The sequence below is a fragment of the Trifolium pratense genome, linkage group LG5 (genome assembly GCF_020283565.1).
Source record: "Trifolium pratense cultivar HEN17-A07 linkage group LG5, ARS_RC_1.1, whole genome shotgun sequence".
In the NCBI taxonomy this organism is placed as follows: Eukaryota; Viridiplantae; Streptophyta; class Magnoliopsida; order Fabales; family Fabaceae; genus Trifolium; species Trifolium pratense.
The window spans coordinates 44,921,286-44,943,609 of record NC_060063.1 but is presented as its reverse complement, the minus strand read 5'-3'; the positions used below and the strand labels follow the sequence as shown (position 1 = coordinate 44,943,609).

The following is a 22,324-nucleotide window of genomic DNA, read 5'->3' as shown; positions in this document are numbered from 1 at the left end:
GAATCTTTTCTGATTTTTTAAAAAACTAAAAACAAATTACAGGATTTTACTTTTACTATTAAGCCCTCATATATTAAAGTAGCGCTAATCCTTCTCCTTCATTTTTCATCACATCGCAGATCTCCAAACAATTTCATTCACACTTCATTCTTCTTCTCAGACATGGCATCCAACGTAAGTCTCTTCATCTTTCATTCTCTAAGGTTTTTCATTTCAATCATTTCATAATGTAATAGCCAATCATATAGATTTAAGAGATAACTATTAAATTCATTAATTTATTTAGCTTCTTTTTTCTGTTATAATGAATCAAGAAACACATAAATCCTGTATTTTTAGCTTATTCTAATAGATTTATGAATTGGGTTTCGATAAAGTTTCTGTTTTGATTTTGTTGGTTGGATCATACACTGATTTAGACTTTGAAATGTAAATATGTAATAGCAAAGTATATAGATTTATTGGGAAACTATGAAATAGGTGAAATTTTTAGGTTATTTTCTTTTGTGATGGATTAACTGTACAAGAATACTGTTTTTGAGTTTATTCCAATAAATTTGGGAATTGGGTTTCAAAAAAGTTTCTGTTTTGATTTTTTTGGTTGGATCATTCACGGATTTGGACTTTGAAGTGATTTACCTGTGAATGGGTATTTAAATTTTTGATTTTTTGTTTGGTTCGGTTCAGATCCGTGTTAAATGTGTATCCCAGCAGTGTTTATATGTTAAGATTTGGCTAGAATGAAGTTTTCTAACATCAATATGAATTTGTTACTGGGTTTTCATCAAGTTTTAAAAACAAAGCATATACCGTTGGGATAATTGATGATAAGAACTTTGCCTTGGTACTGGTACCTATATTGAAGATCTGTGTTTAATTTTGACTTTGATTGTCAAATGCCTAATGTTGACGAATAGCGGCTATAGCGTAGGCGACTATGGACAAATCGCAATTGTTCTGCGATACACCATTTAGTATAAAGTGATGTCAAATAGCAGCTATAATGGAGTTATAGCAGTTTAGTGTTGCGGAATTCGAACAAACCTCTATTTCTGTGATTGATAACTCTTCAAATGGCTTAATCTGTAGTTATTGCTGAAATTGTAACCAGGAAGTGGGAACTAATAAGAGAAAAGTGTTTTTTTTTTTTTACGATAATAAAAGAAAAGTGTTGATTATCGAGAATTGCTCTTTTATGGATGACTTGTGAAATTGATTTCTGCACCCATTGTGCTTGCATTTTGTTTTGATGTTTACTGACATGTGATTGATTCCAGTATTTGTTAAAAATGCGGTGCTTATTTACTGACATGTTTCCATATTTTTACGTTTCTAGGGCTTGTGTCCTTCAATTAAAAACATTCTTCTTTTGGATTCTGAAGGGAAGCGTGTGGCAGTCAAGTATTACTCAGATGACTGGCCAACAAACAGTTCAAAATTAGCTTTTGAGAAGTTTGTGTTCACTAAGACTGTTAAGACAAATGCACGGACAGAAGGTAAGCAGCAAATTTTGTGAAATACTCATCATGATATTAAGTCAATTAATTTTGTATCGTGTGCTAGTATAGTGCCTAGTGGCAGTGGCCATATCAATCTAGCATGATTCTTAATGTAACAGATGTGCGACTTTGTTTATATGTTATTCTATCATGCATTCGTGCTAATAATTCTATTTGCTTTCACTTCTGAGATAAATCTTAACCTCACAAGACAATAAATCATGTATTATCTTGAGATAAAGAATAAATGATGAGTTTTTGTGACTTTTTTATATCATGGCTGAAAGTAGACTTTGCATCTATCTCAGCCACATCAGTTGGTGTCTTTCACCAATATGCAATAGGTTCTGTTATCTTTTTGAAACATTCTCGTGAACCAGCATCCCTATCTACCGCGCAAATAGTCTAGGCCATTCTTTGTAAAGTTGTGCATTCCTTTTTGACACCACCATCAATTTTGAAGTGCTTAATCAAGCATCCTTTCTAGTGTATTAGCTGAACATAAAAGGCTTACGGAAAACCTTTATTTGAATGTATCAAAAAGTTTCACTAAAAGTTAACACTCTACCATAATACCGTCACGTGTATGTAGTATTTCATCGTGTACCCTTTGATTTATATTAACTGATAAACAGTAAGGTTGAAAAGTTCATAAGCCATTTGCTAGTAGTGGTAGCAGTATATGTTCTACTGATTTTCAACATATGAAGGGACATGAGTTCCCCAAAGACTAAAGACATGTGGCTCTTTCTTTCCCTTTCAGGCAATGAAAATGCAGTAAAAAACACTTTTTAATGTACCATATCAATGATGATATCTGTTGTTTTATTGTACAAAAACTTCTGTGAGCGTTCATGGCTATCATGTTTCTTTTAAAACTGATATATTGTTAACAAATTATTATCTGCAGCTGAGATAACACTACTCGAGAACAATATCATTGTTTACAAATTTGTGCAAGACTTGCATTTCTTTGTAACGGGTGGTGATGATGAGAATGAGCTCATTTTGTCATCTGTTCTTCAAGGTTTCTTTGACGCAGTCACCCTTTTGCTGAGGTATTTATGGTTGTATTTTGTTATTTTGTATCAGAATTTAAACTCAGGTGGGTATTTACTCATATTTGTGTTCCTTTTACAGGAACAATGTTGACAAAAGTGAGGCACTTGAGAACTTGGATCTCATTCTTTTATGCCTTGACGAGATCGTTGATGGAGGGTATGTATATATTGAGTAGCCACAAATTAACTTCCCATGAAAGTTTATTTATTCTTTTAACAACTCTTTTTTTGCTTGAAGGATTATACTTGAAACAAATGGACCTCTTATCGCTGAAAAAGTAACCTCCCATAACATGGATGCCGATGCTCCCTTATCAGAACAGGTAATGTAACTCGACTAGCTTCTATCAATAATGCATGCCTCACCTTCATAATGCAATTTTTGCAACACAAATTCACAATGGCATATTACTGCACTTTCAATCTGACACGGACTTTCTGATATTGCAGACACTAACTCAGGCATGGGCTACAGCCAGAGACACTTTCACAAGAACTCTTTTAACATGATGCTCTCGTGAAGATGTACTTAAATGTTTTGCTTATATTTTCGTAGTTAAGTTTTCTGTTAATGAGAGTTGATTTATTTTATCCCTCCATTTCAATTTGTATTTTTTGACAAAAAGCAAAAACAATATACTAAATCCAGTCTTCATCTAAGATCTGGAATATCTTTCCTGAATTCAAGCTACTTAGTTATGAGAACCATATGCCATTTTTTTTTTGTCTTTCAAGGATCTTCCTCCTCATGTATGCATGATATTATTTTCCAATGTATGGACGAGCTTATTAATCTGAAGTAATCATTCATGGGATAGAAAGCAACTTAGATATTGTGATATCCAAGTTTCTGTTAAAGATTTTGTAGATGGAAGTATTTCAATTGCTAGTCGATTCAATCCCAATTTCAAAGCTTGGGAATCTGCAACAATTTAGTGCATTCATGGGTTTCATCCATAACTCAACGCATAGTTTACACGAAACAACCGAACAAGTGGTTGAAGTCGGAATTTTACGTCGGTGCACAAACACACACATTAAGGTTTTCTCTTGTTCTTTGACTGATATCAAGATAATTTTGTTTCCTAGTCACCCTGTATATTTATTTCTTTCAACCTATCAATTAATATTTTTCAAAATGACTAATCAGATTTCTCAACTATAAGGGAATATACTATACTATGATTAAAAAACTTCAATTGATCAAATGAAAAATGAGAGCAAGGGTGACTTAAGCAAGTTTCATAAATCAGTGAAATTCATTATGAAACATAAAATATGCATCATAAAAATGTCAAGGCAATTATGCTTACATCAAATGAACACATCCATACACAGAAAGTGAAATACCAAACATTTTAAAAGCCCCTAATGGCATGATTACAATGATCAAATAGAAACACAAACAATGTTTATCAGCTATAGATACTTGCTTCTTGCTAAAAAGGATGAGTATTATTTGCATGTAGAGACCAACAAACTCTCCAGTTTCCTGCTTTTGAAAACCACAGTGAAATAGGCCTTGGGACGCTAAATACATACTATAGATTCTTCGATTTCATAGCTTCTATAGCTGCAGATTAATCTCCATAAATAGCTCAATGGACCTGCATATAGTAAATCCAGACAGAAGAAAGTTATTCTAATTTGTTCAGCTTATAATTTCCTAAAAGTATATACTATGAATAATTTGTGAAAAATTACTACATTAACAACTAATTATTAACTTTTTCTGTTTAAAAACAAAACATGTGAAATTTCTTACCCATTAAGCATTCATATTGATTGTGCAATATTGTATCAGGAATGTTTTGTAACACACATCCCATATACATGTCCACTCTTTTTTCAGTTCTGTTCATACTACAAAGGTACCACCGGTCATCCACCATAAGCTGCTATTACTCCATGATATGTATATGATATAAAAATTATATATAGATAAATAAATAGGCCTAATATATAATTTTTATATCATATCATCATATTATAACAAGCTAGCCACGTACATATCATGGAGTAATAGAAGCTGTTGGTGGATTTGGACCGGTGCTACCTTTGTAGTATGGACAGAATTGAAAAAAGAGAGGACATGTATATGGGATGTGTGTTACAAAACATTCCTGATACAATATTGCACAATCAATGATAAAGGTTACTTCAGCAGCATGGCCATTCAAAATCGCCATAATAATTAGAACTAAGACAATGGTACTTGTTTTCGCCATATTTTTTCTCTTGTGTTTGTGTGAATACATTTGCTCCAATTTATACAACTCTAAGCAAGAGTGGTGACTACTATTCATTTCCCAATTTTATATTTCTTTTCTTGTTCAAAAAAAAAAAAACAATTCATTTCACAAAAATGGCAAGTTTAATTAATTATGGTCGGTGAAATTAAAACGCGTTGCAAGTTGCAACCATGCAAAAAATTATCATAAAACCCTTTTCCCAATATTATAAAAAAACAAAAAATTATCACTATTAGCCAATGAAAAGGATTTTGCTTTATTTTGATCTATAGCAACTACTAGGAAGTTTCTCTTCAAGTTTGCAGTTGCACCTGAACGAGATGAGCATCAGACCACCAACATTAACTTGTATTTTTACTAGGTCACATAGTAATTAAATTCTAACTTTTGGATGTAAACTAGATCGATAGATTAAATTGTATGAAACACTTTTAAAATTATACCGGTGTAATTTAATCTCTCATCTTCATTTTAATATATGTAATTAACCCACATGCCCAATAGGAGGATAGTGTTCAAGCATGGAAGAAATAACTCCCTTCAAAAAAAAAAAACTATCAAATGAGTCGGTCCAAGGCAAAACTGCTCTGTCTCGATTAATTATCGTACTTTCAAAATAATTTTGAAGAAGTATCTTAGTTATTGTTTAGGGAACTTGTATTAAGTTATTGTTTAAAGTGTTAGGCCGAAGATTGTTCGAGATTATGAATTCTATCATCTCAAATAATCAATCGGTGTTCATAAAAAGTAGAAACATCGTTGATGGGGGTATAGTGGTGGTTAATGAGGTGGTGGATCTTGCAATACCTGTAAAAAAGGAGCGTGCCATTTTTAAAGTGGATTTCAAGAAGATTTATGATTCTACGAGTTGAAGCTTCCTTTGAGTATATGTTGCGGAGCTAGGTGGATTTTAGTGTAGCATTCTTAATTTGTTAGGCATGCTTGTGTGAATGTAATTAGTAATTACTAGTTAATTTTTTTTTACGGAATAATTACTAGTTAGTTAGTAACTTGTTTCTTTATTTCTTTTTTGTATGAAAATATTTTCAGTTTGAAATTGTTGTGTTGTGGCTGGGAATGAGATTAGGATCCTCACTTATATGATTTGATACAATTAAATAATTGTAAATTTATAGATATTTCGAGAAATTTATTTTAAAATAATTTAATTTAAAATATAACATGTGAATTTTAATTGCTTGAAACCGAACTAAATTATGAGATATCAGAGTGTTCATCTGAAATTATTTATACATGTACATGCTTAATACTTACTCCGATCTTTTTTATAAAGAACAATTTGAAAAAAAATTGGTTTTTTTTTCTATAAGAAACAGTCTTTAAATTTATTGTTTATTAATTAAACAATTTCATTTTTACCCTTACTAAATTGTATCAAATGTAATAATTCATACAATTAAAAATGTACCAAAAAAAAAATTGTATCAAATGTAATGCATTTCAATATTATGCATTAATTAGAGTGACATATTCCTTATACACCAAAGGTTAGTTTTGGAATAAATTATAAATTTTTTAAATTTTTAATAAGAAAGTTAACGTTCATTGGTCTGTTTATATTTTAAAATTGTTTCTTATAGAAAAGAACGAGAGTAGTTAGATTGAGCAACAAATTATTAAGAACTAGCGGGCCTGGCAGGCGCGTTCCGCGCCTGCCTGTGTCTAACTTATTTACCCAAAAAAAAGATACGCCTTATGTTATGGTGAGTTTGTTAATAAAAGATTTTTGTTGCTACTAAAAAAAAGCAAGGGTAATGTTGGTATTAAGAAAATTCTACCCCAAAACTCATGTATTCTTTTTATATATTATAGTATAGAATAGATATAGATGAAAAAACCATAAAAAAAAAAAAAAAGTTAAGGGCAATTATGGAATAATTAAAAAACCATAAAGGAAGTTAAGGGCAAAATGGACCAAAAAAAATCCAGCCCAAACTCTCTTATCCCCTTTATATATTGTTATAGATATGGTATAGAATAGATATAGATGAAAAAACCATAAAATAAAAAGAAGAGAAAGTTAAGGGCAATTATGGAATAATTAAAAAACCATAAAGGAAGTTAAGGGCAAAATGGACCAAAAAAAATCCAGCCCAAACTCCTTTATCCCCTTTATATATTGTTATAGATTATTACTATTATTAACTAGCGGGCCTGGCAGGCGCGTTCCGCGCCTGCCTGTGTCTAACTTATTTACCCAAAAAAAAAAAGATACGCCTTATGTTATGGTGAGTTTGTTAATAAAAGATTTTTGTTGCTACTAAAAAAAGCAAGGGTAATGTTGGTATTATGAAAATTCTACCCCAAAACTCATGTATTCTTTTTATATATTATAGTATAGAATAGATATAGATGAAAAAACCATAAAAAAAAAAAAGGAAGTTAAGGGCAATTATGGAATAATTAAAAAACCATAAAGGAAGTTAAGGGCAAAATGGACCAAAAAAAATCCAGCCCAAACTCTCTTATCCCCTTTATATATTGTTATAGATATAGTATAGAATAGATATAGATGAAAAAACCATAAAAAAAAAAGAAGAGAAAGTTAAGGGCAATTATGGAATAATTAAAAAACCATAAAGGAAGTTAAGGGCAAAATGGACAAAAAAAATCCAGCCCAAACTCCTTTATCCCCTTTATATATTACTAGCGGGCCAGGCAGGCGCGTTCCGCGCCTGCCTGCCTGTGTCTAACTTATGTACCCAAAAAAAAAGATACGCCTTATGTTATGGTGAGTTTGTTAATAAAAGATTTTTGTTGCTACTAAAAAAAAGCAAGGGTAATGTTGGTATTATGAAAATTATACCCAAGACTCATGTATTCTTTTTATATAGGCTTAAATGCAGTTTTGGCCCCCCAAGTTTCATAATTGCTTGATTTTGGCCCCCTACATTTTAATTGCTTGATTTTAACCCCCTAAGTTTCACAATTGCTTGATTTTAGCCCTCCAAGTTTCAATTGCTCGATTTTGGCCCCCCAAGTTTACCTCCTTTTGCATTTGCTAGCCCCCCGTTGAATATTTTGATTAAAAATTGGTTATGTGGCATTTTAAAATTAAATAAGTATTTAAAAATAAATAAATAAATTACAAATTGTTTTTTTAAAAACTAAATTATAATTTTTTTTTATTATATGTAGTTTGTAAAATAATTTTGTTATATAAAAAAGTAAAAAAAAACATTTTATGAATTATTTTTTAAAAACTTTGTAAACTTTTTTTTAAATAAAAAATAATTATTAAACTTTTTATTAAAAAAACAATTTTTAATACATTTTTATAAAAGCAAATATTATTATTTTTTAATTAAAACATATTTTTAATTTTTTAAAAATGTCACATAAGCAATTTATAGTCAAAAAAGTCAACGGGGGGCTAGCAAATGCAAAAAGGGGTAAATTTGGGGGGTCAAAATCGAGCAATTGAAACTTGAAGGGCTAAAATCAAGCAATTGTGAAACTTAGAGGGTTAAAATCAAGCAATTGAAATGTGGGGGGCCAAAATCAAGCAATTGTGAAACTTGAGGGGCCAAAACTGCATTTAAGCCTTTTATATATTATAGTATAGAATAGATATAGATGAAAAAACCATAAAAAAAAAGAGGAAGTTAAGGGCAATTATGGAATAATTAAAAAACCATAAAGGAAGTTAAGGGCAAAATGGACCAAAAAAAATCCAGCCCAAACTCCCTTATCCCCTTTATATATTGTTATAGATGACTATCACTATGCAAGTCAATGGATTGACAGACACGTGTCATTTTTAAAAAAAATTATTCACTAATTTAAGGTTGTGACTTTCGTTTGTAGTCATAGCACACTTTGCACTTAAAGGATTTTTTTTTTTGGCAAACAGTGCACTTAAAGGATTTTTAATATATTCATTTCTTTGGTTTTTAGATTCTTTTACATCAACAATAAATTTAAGTTAAATATTCAAGTTTTATTCATTTATGTGAACCTAATTGATAATTTCTAAACTTTAAATCTAAATTTTATAAGTTTTAGCCAAATGTATTTTTTTTTTATTAAGTTTACATATTTAATTATATTTTCATTTTTTATTAGGTGAATTAAGAGCATTATGAGACATCATAGTGACTAGCAGATATCAGAATAAATTTATTTTGTTTACAGTGGGAATCGAACCTGCATCTTTTAAAAAATTTGGACCATTTCTCGATTTGTGCTATATTTTTATTAATAAAAATTAAATTAAAAAATAATAGTGAAAGTTGTTGCTGATATGTTTCTTAAAATTTCAAGGAGATGTCGATATTAGGACAATCCAAGGCTCAATGGACAAGTCTAATTTGTTCAAAAACAATTATCGTCTTTAATTTTAAGAAATATGTTTTTTTCGAAATGAAAATGATTTTTCCTGCATTAATTTTTTTAAACGTGAGAAACTCTTAAATTTCTTGTTGGAGTTCATTGTCATTTTTCCAAGGTTTTGAGTAGAGGAAGATCAACAGAACAACAAAACATACTCTCTACATGAATACTCATCAATCTCAGAACCACAAGTGTTTTGCAGTAGAAAATGGTAGTAGGCGCCAATGGGATGTTTAAAAGGTTAATTAGGACACTCAACGCGACGTTGTTTTGCCCCTTCGATCCATTTATCAAAAGTGGAACAGTCAGCATTAGCATCCTAGAATTTGTAACGAAACTTGAGATGAAAAGATTTTAGCAGTGCGTGCTGATAGCGTGGGGAGAACATAATTGCATCCATGAATTGACGGAAGTGAGTCCAGTCCTTTGGGCTGTTAATGCCTTCATCGTCGATGTTAAGAACGGAGAGTGAACGACATAATGGAAGCCACCTCTTGGAAAGAATTCTAGTTCTGAGCATCTTTGTATGGGAGCAAACAGAGAATGTGAGTTAGTATCTCGTTTGGTGAAGAAGACTAGGACTGTTTCCCATCAAGAGGCTTCTCCAGAGAAGAAGTGAAGAAGTTTGTTGAATAGGAAGTGTCAAATAAGAAGTGTAAAAACCTAATTTTTTCTTGTGTCCGTCTTAATAATATAAAGTTCGGCAGGCCGTGAATAGCGTAAACCTAATCTATTATGTTGCCAACAATAAAATTCTATCAAATAAATACAGCAACAATATGTCCTGAGAACACATATATTATATCTTATAAACAATATACATTTCTTGATTTTCTCTACAACCATTTAGATACATGTATAAACTATGAAATATTGGGAATAAAGGTCTATCTATATAATCAATGTTAACTTCATTCGCATACAATATACCATATAATTGTTAGATAATAAGTTATTGGGCTTTATGTTATTGGGCCTTTAAGTTTCTAAGTACTAGTCTAATCTAAGCCTTTTTTGCTCCTTTCTATTTCTCTCTTTGATTGACTGTGTAGTTAACAATAATCAATGTCAATGTTAACTTCTTTCACATGTAATAGGAGAGTACAAACTAAACAAAGATTCTCATACATTAAACAGGGAAAAAACTTATGGTTTAATTCACATTAAAAAAACTTATGGTTTAATTCACATTGAAAATCATAATTATAATTGAAATTAGGCCTACGCAAGAGGAATGAGTTGTTTAGAAGTTTTTTTGTATTCTTCTACAAGCATCCTAGATGCCAAACGTTTCATTAAAACGCGTTGCAACCATGCAAAAAATTATCATTAAACCCTTTTCCCAATATTATAAAAAAAACAAAAAATTATCACTATTAGCCAGTGTTTTAAAAACCGGACCGGACCGGCCGGTCGGACCGAGAACCGGAGGATTAGCGGTTTGGTCTGACTGATGGATCGGATAAGCTATCGAACCAGTGTGAGTCCCACATTGCTAATGAAGAAAAAAAAAAGGTCAAAGAAATTATATTGAAGAAGTCTCACATCGCTTAGAATGGTGAAGCAATGAGGGAATCAAGGCTATATAATGGACCAAAGTTCTTTGTTTATAATTGCACCAAGCAGTAACACTTGTAAACACTTTAAGTTTATATTTGTGTCTTTTTTGCTTTTCTCTTATGCTCTTGTTTAAGAGTATTTGAGATGTAGTTCAAATATTTACTTTGGAGAGTGTGGGTGTATTGGGGCATAGGGTGATTGAGAGTGAAGTCTATGTGTTGTAACAATTTTCACACAGTGTTTATTCTCTGGTTGTCGGTTTTGACAACGGCCGTAGTTTTTTTCTCCGATTTGGAGTTTCCACGTTATATTCTTGTGTTGTTGATTGCGTTCATTTATTTTCTCTATGCCGGTTTTTCCCAACAACTGGTATCAGAGCTCTTGGTTTGATTCAGGGAGAGGGAGTTCTGCTGTGAAGTTTAGGCTAGAGAAAACTGATGGAAGAATGTTTGGCTTGTGGAAAATCAAGTCAAGGATGTGGTGATGCAATTTGGGTTACACAAGGTCAGCTTGGAGAGGCGGTGGTAATAATACTCAACATCAGTCTGGAGAGGCGGTGATAAGAATACTCGGGTTACGTCTGAAATAACAACTTATTATGATGCGGAGGTGCTAGTGGAAGTTGGGAATCGGTGGAGTGTTGAGTCATGGACTTTGGAAGCTCCTATCACATGTGTTTGAAGAAGAAATACTTTTGAATCCCTAGAGCTAGTTGAAGGTGGAGTTGTTCATCTCGGTGACGGAAAGCTTGTAAGGTTCAAGGTATGGGTGAGTTTCTTTTAACATAATGCGAGGTATTTTCTTGAACTTTGATGCATAGATAGTAGGTAGATACTTGTTAGATAGTTCTACTATTATTGGTTATGCATTTGTTACTAGTGGTGATTCTCATGTTTTGGTTAAGTTGTGGATCTTCGGGTGAGTACTTGTTAGTGACATGAGTTTAGTTGGACTAGTGAAACAAGGTTTACTAGGTGATGTAACTAAACTGAAATTGTTGGAGCCTAACAATGGCCTGAGGTGGTTTCATAAATGTTTGAAGTTGTTCAAGTGACACATTGACATCAGTTTACATGGATGCAAGGTGTGTGATGATAGCATGTGGGCATTGGTTGACATTGATGCAAGGTACGCGGTTATCTCGATGGCTGATGAACTTTCGGAGAAAGCCAACATGGAAGTTGCACCATAAATTTTCAGCGAGGTTTCGAGATGAAATTCTTGGGATGGCTTGGTTCCAAGTGAAGAAAAATCTTGGGATGGTTTAGTTTCAAGTGAAAAAAATTCTTGGGATGGTTTAGTTCCAAGTGGATTATAATCTTTATGGTGAAGTATGATAATTTAATTTGTCGGTATAAACAATGAGAATTATGATTGTCGGTGAAGACAATGATTGTCGGTATAGACAATGGAAGCAGAAGATAATGATTGTCGGTGTAGACAATGAAGATTGAAGACCATTACAATCAAGGTGGAGATTGTTGGGATTGATTGCAATGTAAGTCCCACATTGCTAATGAAGAAGAAAAAAAAAGGTCAAAGAAATTATATTGAAGAAGTCCCACATCGCTTAGAATGGTGAAGCAATGAGGGAATCAAGGCTATATAATGGACCAAAGTTCTTTGTTTATAATTGCACCAAGCAGTAACACTTGTAAACACTTTAAGTTTATATTTGTGTCTTTTTTGCTTTTCTCTTATGCTCTTGTTTAAGAGTATTTGAGATGTAGTTCAAATATTTACTTTGGAGAGTGTGGGTGTATTGGGGCATGGGGTGATTGAGAGTGAAGTCTATGTGTTGTAACAATTTTCACACAGTGTTTATTCTCTGGTTGTCGGTTTTGACAACGGCCGTGGTTTTTTTCTCCGATTTGGAGTTTCCACGTTATATTCTTGTGTTGTTGATTGCGTTCATTTATTTTCTCTATGCCGGTTTTTCCCAACACTTTGAAGTGTTGTGTGATTATGTTTAACCTTATTGTGCTTGAGGACTTTGGCCAAATTTGTTGAGATAATGCCTTATTTTCACAGAGACCAAGGTATTCCTCGAGGACAAGGAATGAGATAAGTTCGGGGTTGTGATAACTCCGTTATTACACACTAAAAGTGACATATTCAAGGGAGTTTAGAGGACCTTTTGATGAGATTTTAAGCTTAGAATAAGTGAAATTCATGGTTTTAAAGAGTTGGTTTATGTGGAAGAAACAAGGAAAAGCTGTCAAAAAGTGTTGCAGGAAGGTCTAAAAAGCTGTCAAAAGTGTTGCTGAAGGCCTTAAGCTGTCAAAAAAACTGTTGTTGTAGGCTCACGCTGGGGGCGTGGAAGTATCATGCGGGGCGTAATTACTTGGTACTTTCTTGGCCTAAGTTGCTGGTCATCACGCCGGGTGTCACGCTCAATTTTTTAGAGAAGGTTACTTTAATTTTGATCAAAGTGGATCTTTAGAGCTGAGTTCAAGCAACAAGAAGGTGAATCCAAACAAGGAAACAAGTGTGGAAACACATCCAATTCCTCTTGTCATGAAGATTTCAATAAATGTATTTGGACTAGCTTTGGTCCAAATACATTCAGTAGAATTCGTATTTTTCTATCTTCTTATTTTATTTCTCTCAAACCAAAAATACCATGAATGAACAAGGAAAAAAAAACAAAAAAAAAAACCTGTCATTTTGAATTTGAATTTTGCCTTGGCCAACAACACTATCACTACCCACGTGGCTCTCACTTCATCTTTACAACGTAGGACAACATGGGCTCCATAACTCTCACTTTGCCACCTCATTACCTCCATTTATAAATAAATAAATTATTACAAACTCAATTCACAAAAAAAAATTAATTAATAAAAAAGCTAACAACACTAAATTATCGAAGCGAAAATAACTCCGATGTTTCGAAAATTCAAAGAAAAAAAGGAAAAACAAAATTAAACTCTAACACTAAAACATTTTCCGTTAATTCATAAATTTCTCTCTCTCTCTCTCTCTCTCTCTCTCTGCAATTTTTGTTTCTATCCTTTGATCTGCAACGCGCAACGTAACACTGCTTCTTCACCTTCTTTTCTTCTTTTTCTTCCCATTTTCACCGCATTGCTACCTTCATTCCTCAACGTCAACGGTGTCCCTCCCGTTTGGTGCGTTTTCATTTCTTTTTTTGTTTTCTGAAATTAATTCATTTTTTCTCGCTTTCAATTTGGTATATTACATTGTTAATTTCGTTCATATTTTCAGCTGGATCATTATTATTATAATTTTTCTGAGGAATTTTGGAGAAAAAATGGGAAAAATGTTGGTTTTTTAATTTGTTCAGCTGTTTTTAACAAATTATTATTGTGTTTTTTTGATACATTGTGAATTTGCATTAGCTATTTAGCTTCTAGATTTGAATATGATTATGATTATGATTATTATTATGATTGTTATTCTCATTTTATTTTTTAGATTATTTTTTGAAATTTTATGATGTTAGGGTGTTTTAGGAATTTGAAATTTGAATGTTAGTTTGAATTGGGGTCCCTCCATTTTTTTTGTTTTATTATATTTCAATTTTTTCCATATTCATACCGATGAATTGAATTTCCTGGGTTTAAATTATATGCAAAGTTGGTATATTGTGCAGATTTAGTATTATGCATCAAATTATTATGGTTGTGTTTATGTATGTGCCGAAGCTAATTATTGTCTTAATTTGTATGTGTTTGTTAGGTTTTAGAAGAACAAATCGGGGACAAGGGGCAGTTTGATGGTTCCCTTGATTTTAGGATTTGTTTTTGGTGGGAATGTGTTGAATAGAGATCTACATTGAGCTGAATTGCAGCTAAATGGCGCATGGAAGGATAAGGGCAAGGCTCCGAAGGAGCCATTTTTATACATTTGGTTGTCTTCGACCTACTACCACTGACGAGGGGCCTCATCCACTTCAAGGTCCTGGGTTCTCGCGAACTGTGCACTGTAACCAACCTGAGATCCATGAGAGGAGACCTTTATATTACTGCAAGAATGATATTTCCACAACTAAATATAATGTGCTTACATTTTTTCCCAAGGCACTTTTTGAACAGTTTCGTAGAGTTGCTAATATATACTTTCTTTTGGCTGCGTGTCTCTCAGCCTCGCCAATTTCACCTTTTAGTCCTCTGAGTATGATTGCTCCTTTGGCATTTGTTGTTGGGCTTAGTATGGCAAAGGAAGCATTGGAAGATTCACGCAGGTTCGTTCAGGATGTTAAAGTTAACCATCGAAAAGTTCATCATCATAAAGGTGATGGTGTTTTTGGTCCCAGGATGTGGCAGAACATTATGGTTGGGGATGTAGTAAAAGTAGAAAAGGACAAGTTTTTTCCAGCTGATTTGTTGCTCTTGTCATCAAGTTATGAGGACGGGATATGCTATGTGGAGACAATGAATTTAGATGGTGAGACCAACTTAAAGGTAAAAAGATCTTTGGAGTCTACCTTGTTCCTAGATAGCGATGAAGCGTTTAAGGATTTCGCTGGAACAATAAGATGTGAAGACCCAAACCCCAATCTTTACACTTTTGTTGGAAACTTTGAGCATGAGCGCCAAGTTTATCCTCTTGATCCTAGTCAAATTCTCCTTCGAGATTCTAAGCTCAGGAACACGGAATACATCTATGGAGTGGTCATTTTCACTGGCCACGACAGTAAAGTCATGCAGAATTCCACAAGATCCCCTTCAAAGAGGAGCACGATAGAAGAGAAGATGGACTATATCATATACACTCTCTTCACTGTCCTTATCTTTATATCTATCATTAGTTCCATAGGATTCATTGTCAAGACTAAGTACCAAACCCCTACGTGGTGGTACTTACGCCCCGACAGTATCGAATCCCAGTATGATCCCCAGAAAATTGGAGTGGCTGGGTTGAGTCATTTGGTTACTGCTCTCATTCTCTATGGATATTTGATACCCATCTCACTTTATGTTTCCATTGAGGTTGTGAAGGTTTTACAAGCAACCTTCATTAACCAAGACATTCATATGTATGATGAAGAAACCGGAACTCCAGCTGACGCACGGACTTCAAATTTGAATGAAGAGTTGGGTCAGGTGGATACAATTCTCTCTGATAAAACTGGAACTTTAACCTGCAATCAGATGGACTTTTTGAAGTGCTCTATTGCGGGTACTCCATATGGTGTGTGTTCTAGTGAAGTTGAAGTTGCTGCAGCGAAGCAGATAGCTTCTGATCTTGAGGACGATGATTCAGATCTCTCCAATTTCCCATTGCCTAATAAGAAAGGACATGTTTCATGGGAAAATGTTGGAGTAGCTGAAGAATATGAACTAGAGACTGTTGTTACTTCCAAAGGTGATGAGGATGAAAAGCATGCCATAAAGGGATTTGGTTTTGAAGACGACCGTCTCATGAATGGTAATTGGTTGCAAGAGCCCAATACCGATGACATTTTATTATTTTTCCGAATACTTGCTGTTTGCCATACTGCCATTCCTGAGTTGAATGAGGAAACGGGCAGTTTTACATATGAAGCAGAGTCTCCAGATGAAGGGGCTTTTCTAGTAGCAGCAAGAGAATTTGGCTTTGAGTTTTGTAGGAGGACTCAGTCAAGTATTTTCACACGTGAAAGAATTTCTACTTCAGGGAAAGTGGTTGAAAGGTAAGAATTCATGAAAACTCTTGTGCTTATCTATTTCTTTTGCTTTGTTTGCACCCCCATACTAAGGGGTTCCAAAATATGTTTGTCTCTGTTCATGTATATTTATATTTTTGTATGTATACTTTTTGGTGAATTATTCAGGGAGTACAAACTCTTAAATCTACTAGATTTCACAAGTAAAAGAAAGCGTATGTCAGTGATTGTCCGTGATGAGGAGGGCCAACTTTTTCTTCTGTGCAAAGGGGCTGACAGGTTAGCTTATAAAATCTATTGTTCTTGCCTATGGTCTCATTGCTGACAGCTGAATGTATTGTTTTTTTTTTTTTTGCATTGAATGTATTGTTTTTTTTTATTATTATCAATAGGACCTTCTCGAATAATACATTAGAATAAATGAAATTTAAATTTATTCCAGTTTCTCAACGTGCAGCATATATACAACATAATCACAACAATTCCTTGCTTCCATAGAAGAAGCTTGGAAAAACACACATGTATCATGTATGACTCTAATAAAGAGGCTTTGAACTCCTGTCTTTATACTTGACATCCATTCTTTTCTTGCTTGGTTATGCAGTATCATATTTGATCGTTTGTCCAAGAATGGAAAAATTTATTTGGAGGCTACTACCATGCATTTAAATGATTATGGAGAAGCAGGTTTGCGAACACTAGCTCTGGCCTATAGAAGGCTTGAAGAAAAAGAGTACTCAGATTGGAACGACGAGTTTCAGAAAGCCAAAGCAGCTGTTGGGGCTGATAGAGATGCAATGCTTGAGCGGGTATCAGAGATGATGGAAAAAGAGTTGATTCTTGTTGGGGCTACTGCTATAGAAGACAAACTGCAGAAAGGGGTAGGATTTGTCTTTCTTTATAATTTATAAACAATATACATTGTTGTTTTTTCTACTTCAAATCTTCAACCAAATTCAACTTTTTATTCTCCTCAGGTTCCTGATTGCATTGATAAACTTGCTCAAGCTGGTCTCAAGATTTGGGTATTGACGGGGGATAAGATGGAAACTGCAATCAACATTGGGTCTGTCAACCACAAATTATCTAACCTTGTATACTATTTCATTTATGTTCTAAAAGAATAAGCTTGAACGTACAGAGAAGTGCCTCTCTAACAGAGTATGATAACATTTGTATTTTCTGTGGCACAGATTTTCCTGCAGTTTGCTTCGACAGGGCATGAAGCAGATCTGTATAACTACAAATTCAGACACAGAATCCAATGATGTCAAACAGGTACCCTTTTTCATTGATAAAGCGCAGAAGAATTTATTTTATGGACTTGTGTTTCATCTGATGTTGGGCCTAGTTCTTGTGCTTAACACCGCAGGCCATCAAGGACAACATATTAAATCAAATCACCAATGCTACACAAATGATAAAGCTGGAGAAGGACCCTCATGCTGCATTTGCATTAATTATTGATGGGAAAACTCTGACATACACTTTAGAAGATGACCTGAAGCACAAATTTTTGGGTCTGGCAGTTGATTGTGCATCTGTCATCTGCTGTCGTGTGTCTCCCAAGCAAAAGGCACTGGTAGGACCTTTTTTCATTTACTATTGTGATTTTGTAGACTCTCATCTACTGTTTTATACAGCATAAGAGTAGTTGATTATTGGAGGTATATGTGTGCATGATTGCTCACACGGACCCCATATTAGTTAGATAGGAAAACTTACGTCCATTTAAATTCAGATGGATCTGTTAGTTCAGTTGTGTATGCCATTCATTGCCACACTTATGTAGATTGCATTTATCTTACTCTGTCACTACGTCAACTATGAGATATAAAGTTATATACATTTATAGTGTCCTGATTTCTTAATCTTCTGGCCAGGTCACAAGGTTGGTAAAAGAAGGAACTGGGAAGACCACTCTCGCAATAGGTGATGGTGCAAATGATGTTGGTATGATACAAGAAGCAGATATTGGTGTTGGAATCAGTGGGGTTGAAGGTATGCAGGTCAGTGGCATACATTACTGTCTCTTTAAGAATAACTGTCTCACAAATATCACTTCATATGACGGGTTGATTCTAGCCTTTAATTTGGTAGTTGGAACGACATAGATGTTATATTTCAGATACAAAATCAAATTTTAGCTTTATGTAGTCTTATTATTTTCAAAATTTGTCACATGTCTTTTTGCATGTTTGGGATTCATTTTTCAAGCTGGACTGTGGGCCAGATGACTTGTCAAACCTTTTCTGATAGTTGTCTTGCGATTGGTGTTGCTGATCCAATGCAAGAGTAATGTGAACATCCTCTTTGCATTATCAATAATAATTTGCAGACTGACTTGTTCTCTAAAATGAGGAAAAAATCTAACTTCCTTAGATGAAGCTTATATAGCATTATGGTGTTTTCTTAATTCTGTCATTATAGTCTGAATATAGTTATATTATATCTGAATTCTGATGAGATCGAATTGATAAATTTTGTTGTAAAGTGGAAAATGATTTGCAATCTTTTTGATGTTCCTTAATTGCCATTTTAAGTTGTGGACTCAAGCAAGCAATTTCCTTTCAGGCAGTGATGGCTAGTGACTTCTCAATTGCCCAATTTCGATTTTTGGAGCGGCTTCTGGTGGTGCATGGACACTGGTGTTACAAGAGAATTGCACAGATGGTAATTGATTAATGATTCTCTTGATCGTCATTCTCACAAATTGGATGCCTTGCCTTCAATGCCTTGTGTGTTGTGCGTCCTTTGCACAGATAGAGAAGCACTTAATATTTTTAGCATGTTGTATCTGTTTAATATGAATTGAGTCCTTCATTTCTCTTCTTAACTGATATGTTATCCCTTGCAGATATGCTATTTCTTCTACAAGAATATAGCATTTGGCCTCACCATATTCTATTTTGAGGCCTTTACAGGCTTCTCTGGCCAATCGGTATATGATGACTGGTACATGATATTGTTCAATGTTTGTCTGACATCATTACCCGTCATTTCACTTGGTGTTTTTGAACAAGATGTTCCGTCGGACGTTTGTCTACAGGTTTGTTCTCTTGCCATGTCTTCAACATGTTTCATCCCCGTGTAAAAAATTCAACATATTAATAAGTTGTCGTGATTTGCAGTTTCCTGCACTGTACCAACAAGGACCCAAAAATTTGTTCTTTGATTGGTATAGAATATTGGGATGGATGGCCAATGGTTTATATTCCTCCATCGTTATCTTCTTACTCACCGTCACCATATTATATGATCATCCATTCCGTGAAGATGGCCAGACAGCTGACATGGCTGCTGTTGGAACCACAATGTTCACTTGCATCATCTGGGCTGTGAACGTCCAAATTGCGCTGACAATGAGCCATTTTACCTGGATTCAACATCTGTTTATATGGGGTAGCATAATGACTTGGTACGTCTTTCTCACGATATATGGCATGCTTTCTCCCGAGTATTCTAAGAATGCCTACCATTTACTGGTTGAAGCCCTCGGACCTGCACCTATTTATTGGTCAACAACACTTTTAGTTACAGTTACATGCAATCTTCCTTATCTTATCCACATATCATTACAAAGATGTTTTAATCCCATGGATCACCACATTATCCAAGAAATCAAGCACTACAAGAAAGATATTGAGGATCAACACATGTGGATAAGGGAGAGTTCTAAAGCCAGACAAGAAACCAAGATTGGATTCACTGCAAGAGTGGAAGCAAAGATCAGACAATTGAAGGGCAAGCTGCAGAGAAAACATTCTTTCTTGACTATTATGTCCCCAGTACATAAGTAATAGTTTTGAGTATTTTTAGGCTTTACAGGTTATTATTATTTTTTTGTTTAAAATTTTGCCCCTTTTAAATTCTTTGTTGCTTACGTTGTTACAATTGAAACGGGGTGAATTAAAGTCTCATTCACTACAGTAAATCATGTAAGCTATTGTATGTAAAATATATACGTAGAAGAGTGTCAATATGTGTTTCTCATACCAAAAATGGTTATGGTTCAAGTGACATTGAAGAAGTGAATCAACTATTTTTTATTGCTTTCTTTTGTTGAGTTAGTAGCCTAGTGATTAGACTTACACACTATGAGTATGGAAAAGTGGAAAATTATGGAGTTTGAAGCTAACTCTTTTAATAATATCTCTAGTCGTTATCAATTGAGTTACTCTTACGAGACTGTGACTTTCTATTTTATTGCTTGTATGTATGATAAAATAAAATGTAATTTATTTGGATATTTATCAAAAAGTAGTTTTCAACATATAATAACCAATGTGTCAAAAAAAAAAAAAAAAAAATGTGAAGTTCATGTTGGAGAAATTCTTGCTTTATGATGGGTGCATGAACTCAATTTGGGTCCTGTTGATTTTGAACTAGACTCTAAATTGGTGGTTGACAATTTTCGTTATCATAAGAATGACTTTACGGAGTTTGGCGCTATTATTCAAAATTGCAAAGCTACTTTTTCCTCTTTCTATGTAAACTCTAGTGTTGAGTTTGTAGGGAGGCAAGCAAATGAGGTTGCTCACATCCTTGCTACGGCGGCCCCATTTTTAGCTAGTGTTCAAATTATGGATGATATTCCCAATTGTATTGAAGACATTTTAATCAATAATATGCTCTAATCACTTTATCGTAAAAAATAAAACCTAAAATCATGACTTTTATAATGTAGAATAAGAGCAAGAGTAAAATGATGAATGAAATCTCTCAAATGACAAAAAGAAGAATAAAAATTGTTAAGAGACTTGCTTCCATGCAAACTCACTTCTAAAGCCAAACTTTGTTTTGATTAACGGACTAACATAGGCAAATCCTATAGCATATACTTAACTAGCATCAGGATGCTTAAGAATCTCCCTAAACTGAGTTGTCATCAAGAAGGATTTTTAGTGGCTTAAGAAAAATTGAACTTGCATCCATGAAAAAGATAAAAGTTCAATTCCAAATTAATGATCACATCACATATGCCAAGTTGGCTATTTTTTTTTTCTCTCTAAAAAGTCTAAATTTACATGCGCTAAATACTGATAAGTGAAAAATTATAAGTTCAAACTCGAGTTAAATATATAAAATATTCATGCCCTTTTTACTATATAAGTTATACTCAAGTTATAAATTAACAAATTTAGTTAAACTTTCAGTTGTTAAATTAATATTTTAACAACATACAATCTTAAATCATCAAATATAATACAGTCACAATTGAGTAATTAAAATAAAAATCGCAATACTAACCGATTGAATTTCTTCCACAACATCAAATTTTATTAGGGTAAATAGGGTTTTACCCCGCTGCAAAATGGGTGAATTTTGCATTACCCCCTGCAAAATTTTTTTTTGTGATTACCCCCTTGTAATATAAAGATTCATTCAATTACCCCCTAATTCGCCAACTAGACATGCAATCTTTTTTTTTTATGATGTGGCATCCATACGTGGATTTTCTTAGAATTTTTATTTATTTTTATTATTATAATTATTCCAAATCATTGTTATTTAAAATAAAAATAAAAAATAAAAAAATCTTCATCTCAAATCCCACAATTTTTTTTTCTGAAAAACAACCTTCATATCAAATCTCAGGAAGCAACTTTCATCTCAAATCCCTAAATCGAAAAAAAAAAAAATATCATCTCCACAATTCCTCCAATTCAAACTCTTCCTCCACCTCCTCCATAACCACCACCACCACCACCACCAACAACAACCCTAACATAATCAACTCCTTCATCCCTCTCCTTCCTGGTCTCTACCTCTCACGTGTTCATTCCTTTGATCTTGGTGAAGGATATGGGTTAGGTTAGCAATTACAAGTTCAAGAAAAATAACAACAACACATGTTCTCCAAACATCATTAATTCTGATTTAATGCTGCAAGGAAGAGAGATGCAATTGGTGGGAAAGAGAGATGGACGATGACTGTGGTGGTGGCTGGTGGTGAAGAATGAACTGTGAGATTTTATGTTTTGAGAA

The 22,324-nt window shown here is 33.6% G+C and overlaps 2 protein-coding genes and 1 long non-coding RNA gene across 4 annotated transcripts; 2 read left to right on the top strand and 1 right to left on the bottom strand.

The window, feature by feature from the left end:
• Positions 1–31: 31 nt before the first annotated feature.
• Positions 32–3,294, top strand: LOC123887110 (coatomer subunit zeta-3-like). Its single transcript, XM_045936400.1, has 6 exons — positions 32–174; positions 1,337–1,496; positions 2,410–2,557; positions 2,640–2,717; positions 2,799–2,883; positions 3,011–3,294. Exons 1-6 carry the CDS (start codon positions 163–165, stop codon positions 3,068–3,070), a joined length of 543 nt encoding a protein of 180 aa, XP_045792356.1. The 5' UTR covers positions 32–162; the 3' UTR covers positions 3,071–3,294.
• Positions 3,295–3,787: 493 nt separating this feature from the next.
• LOC123885258 lies at positions 3,788–4,851 on the bottom strand. The gene is made up of 2 exons (XR_006801115.1): positions 4,326–4,851; positions 3,788–4,167 (listed from the first exon to the last, which is right to left on the bottom strand). It is a non-coding gene; the product is annotated as an uncharacterized LOC123885258 (long non-coding RNA).
• An 8,696-nt stretch (positions 4,852–13,547) lies between these two features.
• LOC123885079 (probable phospholipid-transporting ATPase 4) lies at positions 13,548–20,505 on the top strand. Of its 2 annotated transcripts, none has more exons than XM_045934301.1 (11): positions 13,548–13,856; positions 14,428–16,363; positions 16,505–16,615; positions 16,941–17,217; positions 17,314–17,402; positions 17,530–17,614; positions 17,709–17,918; positions 18,220–18,345; positions 18,911–19,009; positions 19,194–19,385; positions 19,468–20,398. In XM_045934301.1, the coding sequence occupies exons 2-11, from the start codon at positions 14,544–14,546 to the stop codon at positions 20,134–20,136; spliced, it is 3,678 nt and encodes a 1,225-aa protein (XP_045790257.1). In that variant the 5' UTR covers positions 13,548–13,856; positions 14,428–14,543; the 3' UTR covers positions 20,137–20,398. The 2 variants fall into 2 exon arrangements, with proteins under 2 accessions (XP_045790257.1, XP_045790256.1); XM_045934300.1 differs by having other exon boundaries at positions 13,591–13,856; positions 17,688–17,918; positions 19,468–20,505.
• The last annotated feature ends 1,819 nt before the right edge of the window (positions 20,506–22,324 follow it).

Coding starts and splice junctions, on each gene's coding strand:
- LOC123887110 (XM_045936400.1), top strand. Junction 1,497..2,409: donor GACAAATGCACGGACAGAAG/GTAAGCAGCAAA, acceptor TATTATCTGCAG/CTGAGATAACACTACTCGAG. Junction 2,718..2,798: donor GACGAGATCGTTGATGGAGG/GTATGTATATAT, acceptor TTTTGCTTGAAG/GATTATACTTGAAACAAATG.
- LOC123885079 (XM_045934300.1), top strand. CDS start 14,544: ATGGCGCATGGAAGGATAAGGGCAAGGCTCCGAAGGAGCCATTTTTAT. Junction 17,403..17,529: donor GAAACTGCAATCAACATTGG/GTCTGTCAACCA, acceptor TCTGTGGCACAG/ATTTTCCTGCAGTTTGCTTC. Junction 18,346..18,910: donor GTGGGGTTGAAGGTATGCAG/GTCAGTGGCATA, acceptor ATTTCCTTTCAG/GCAGTGATGGCTAGTGACTT.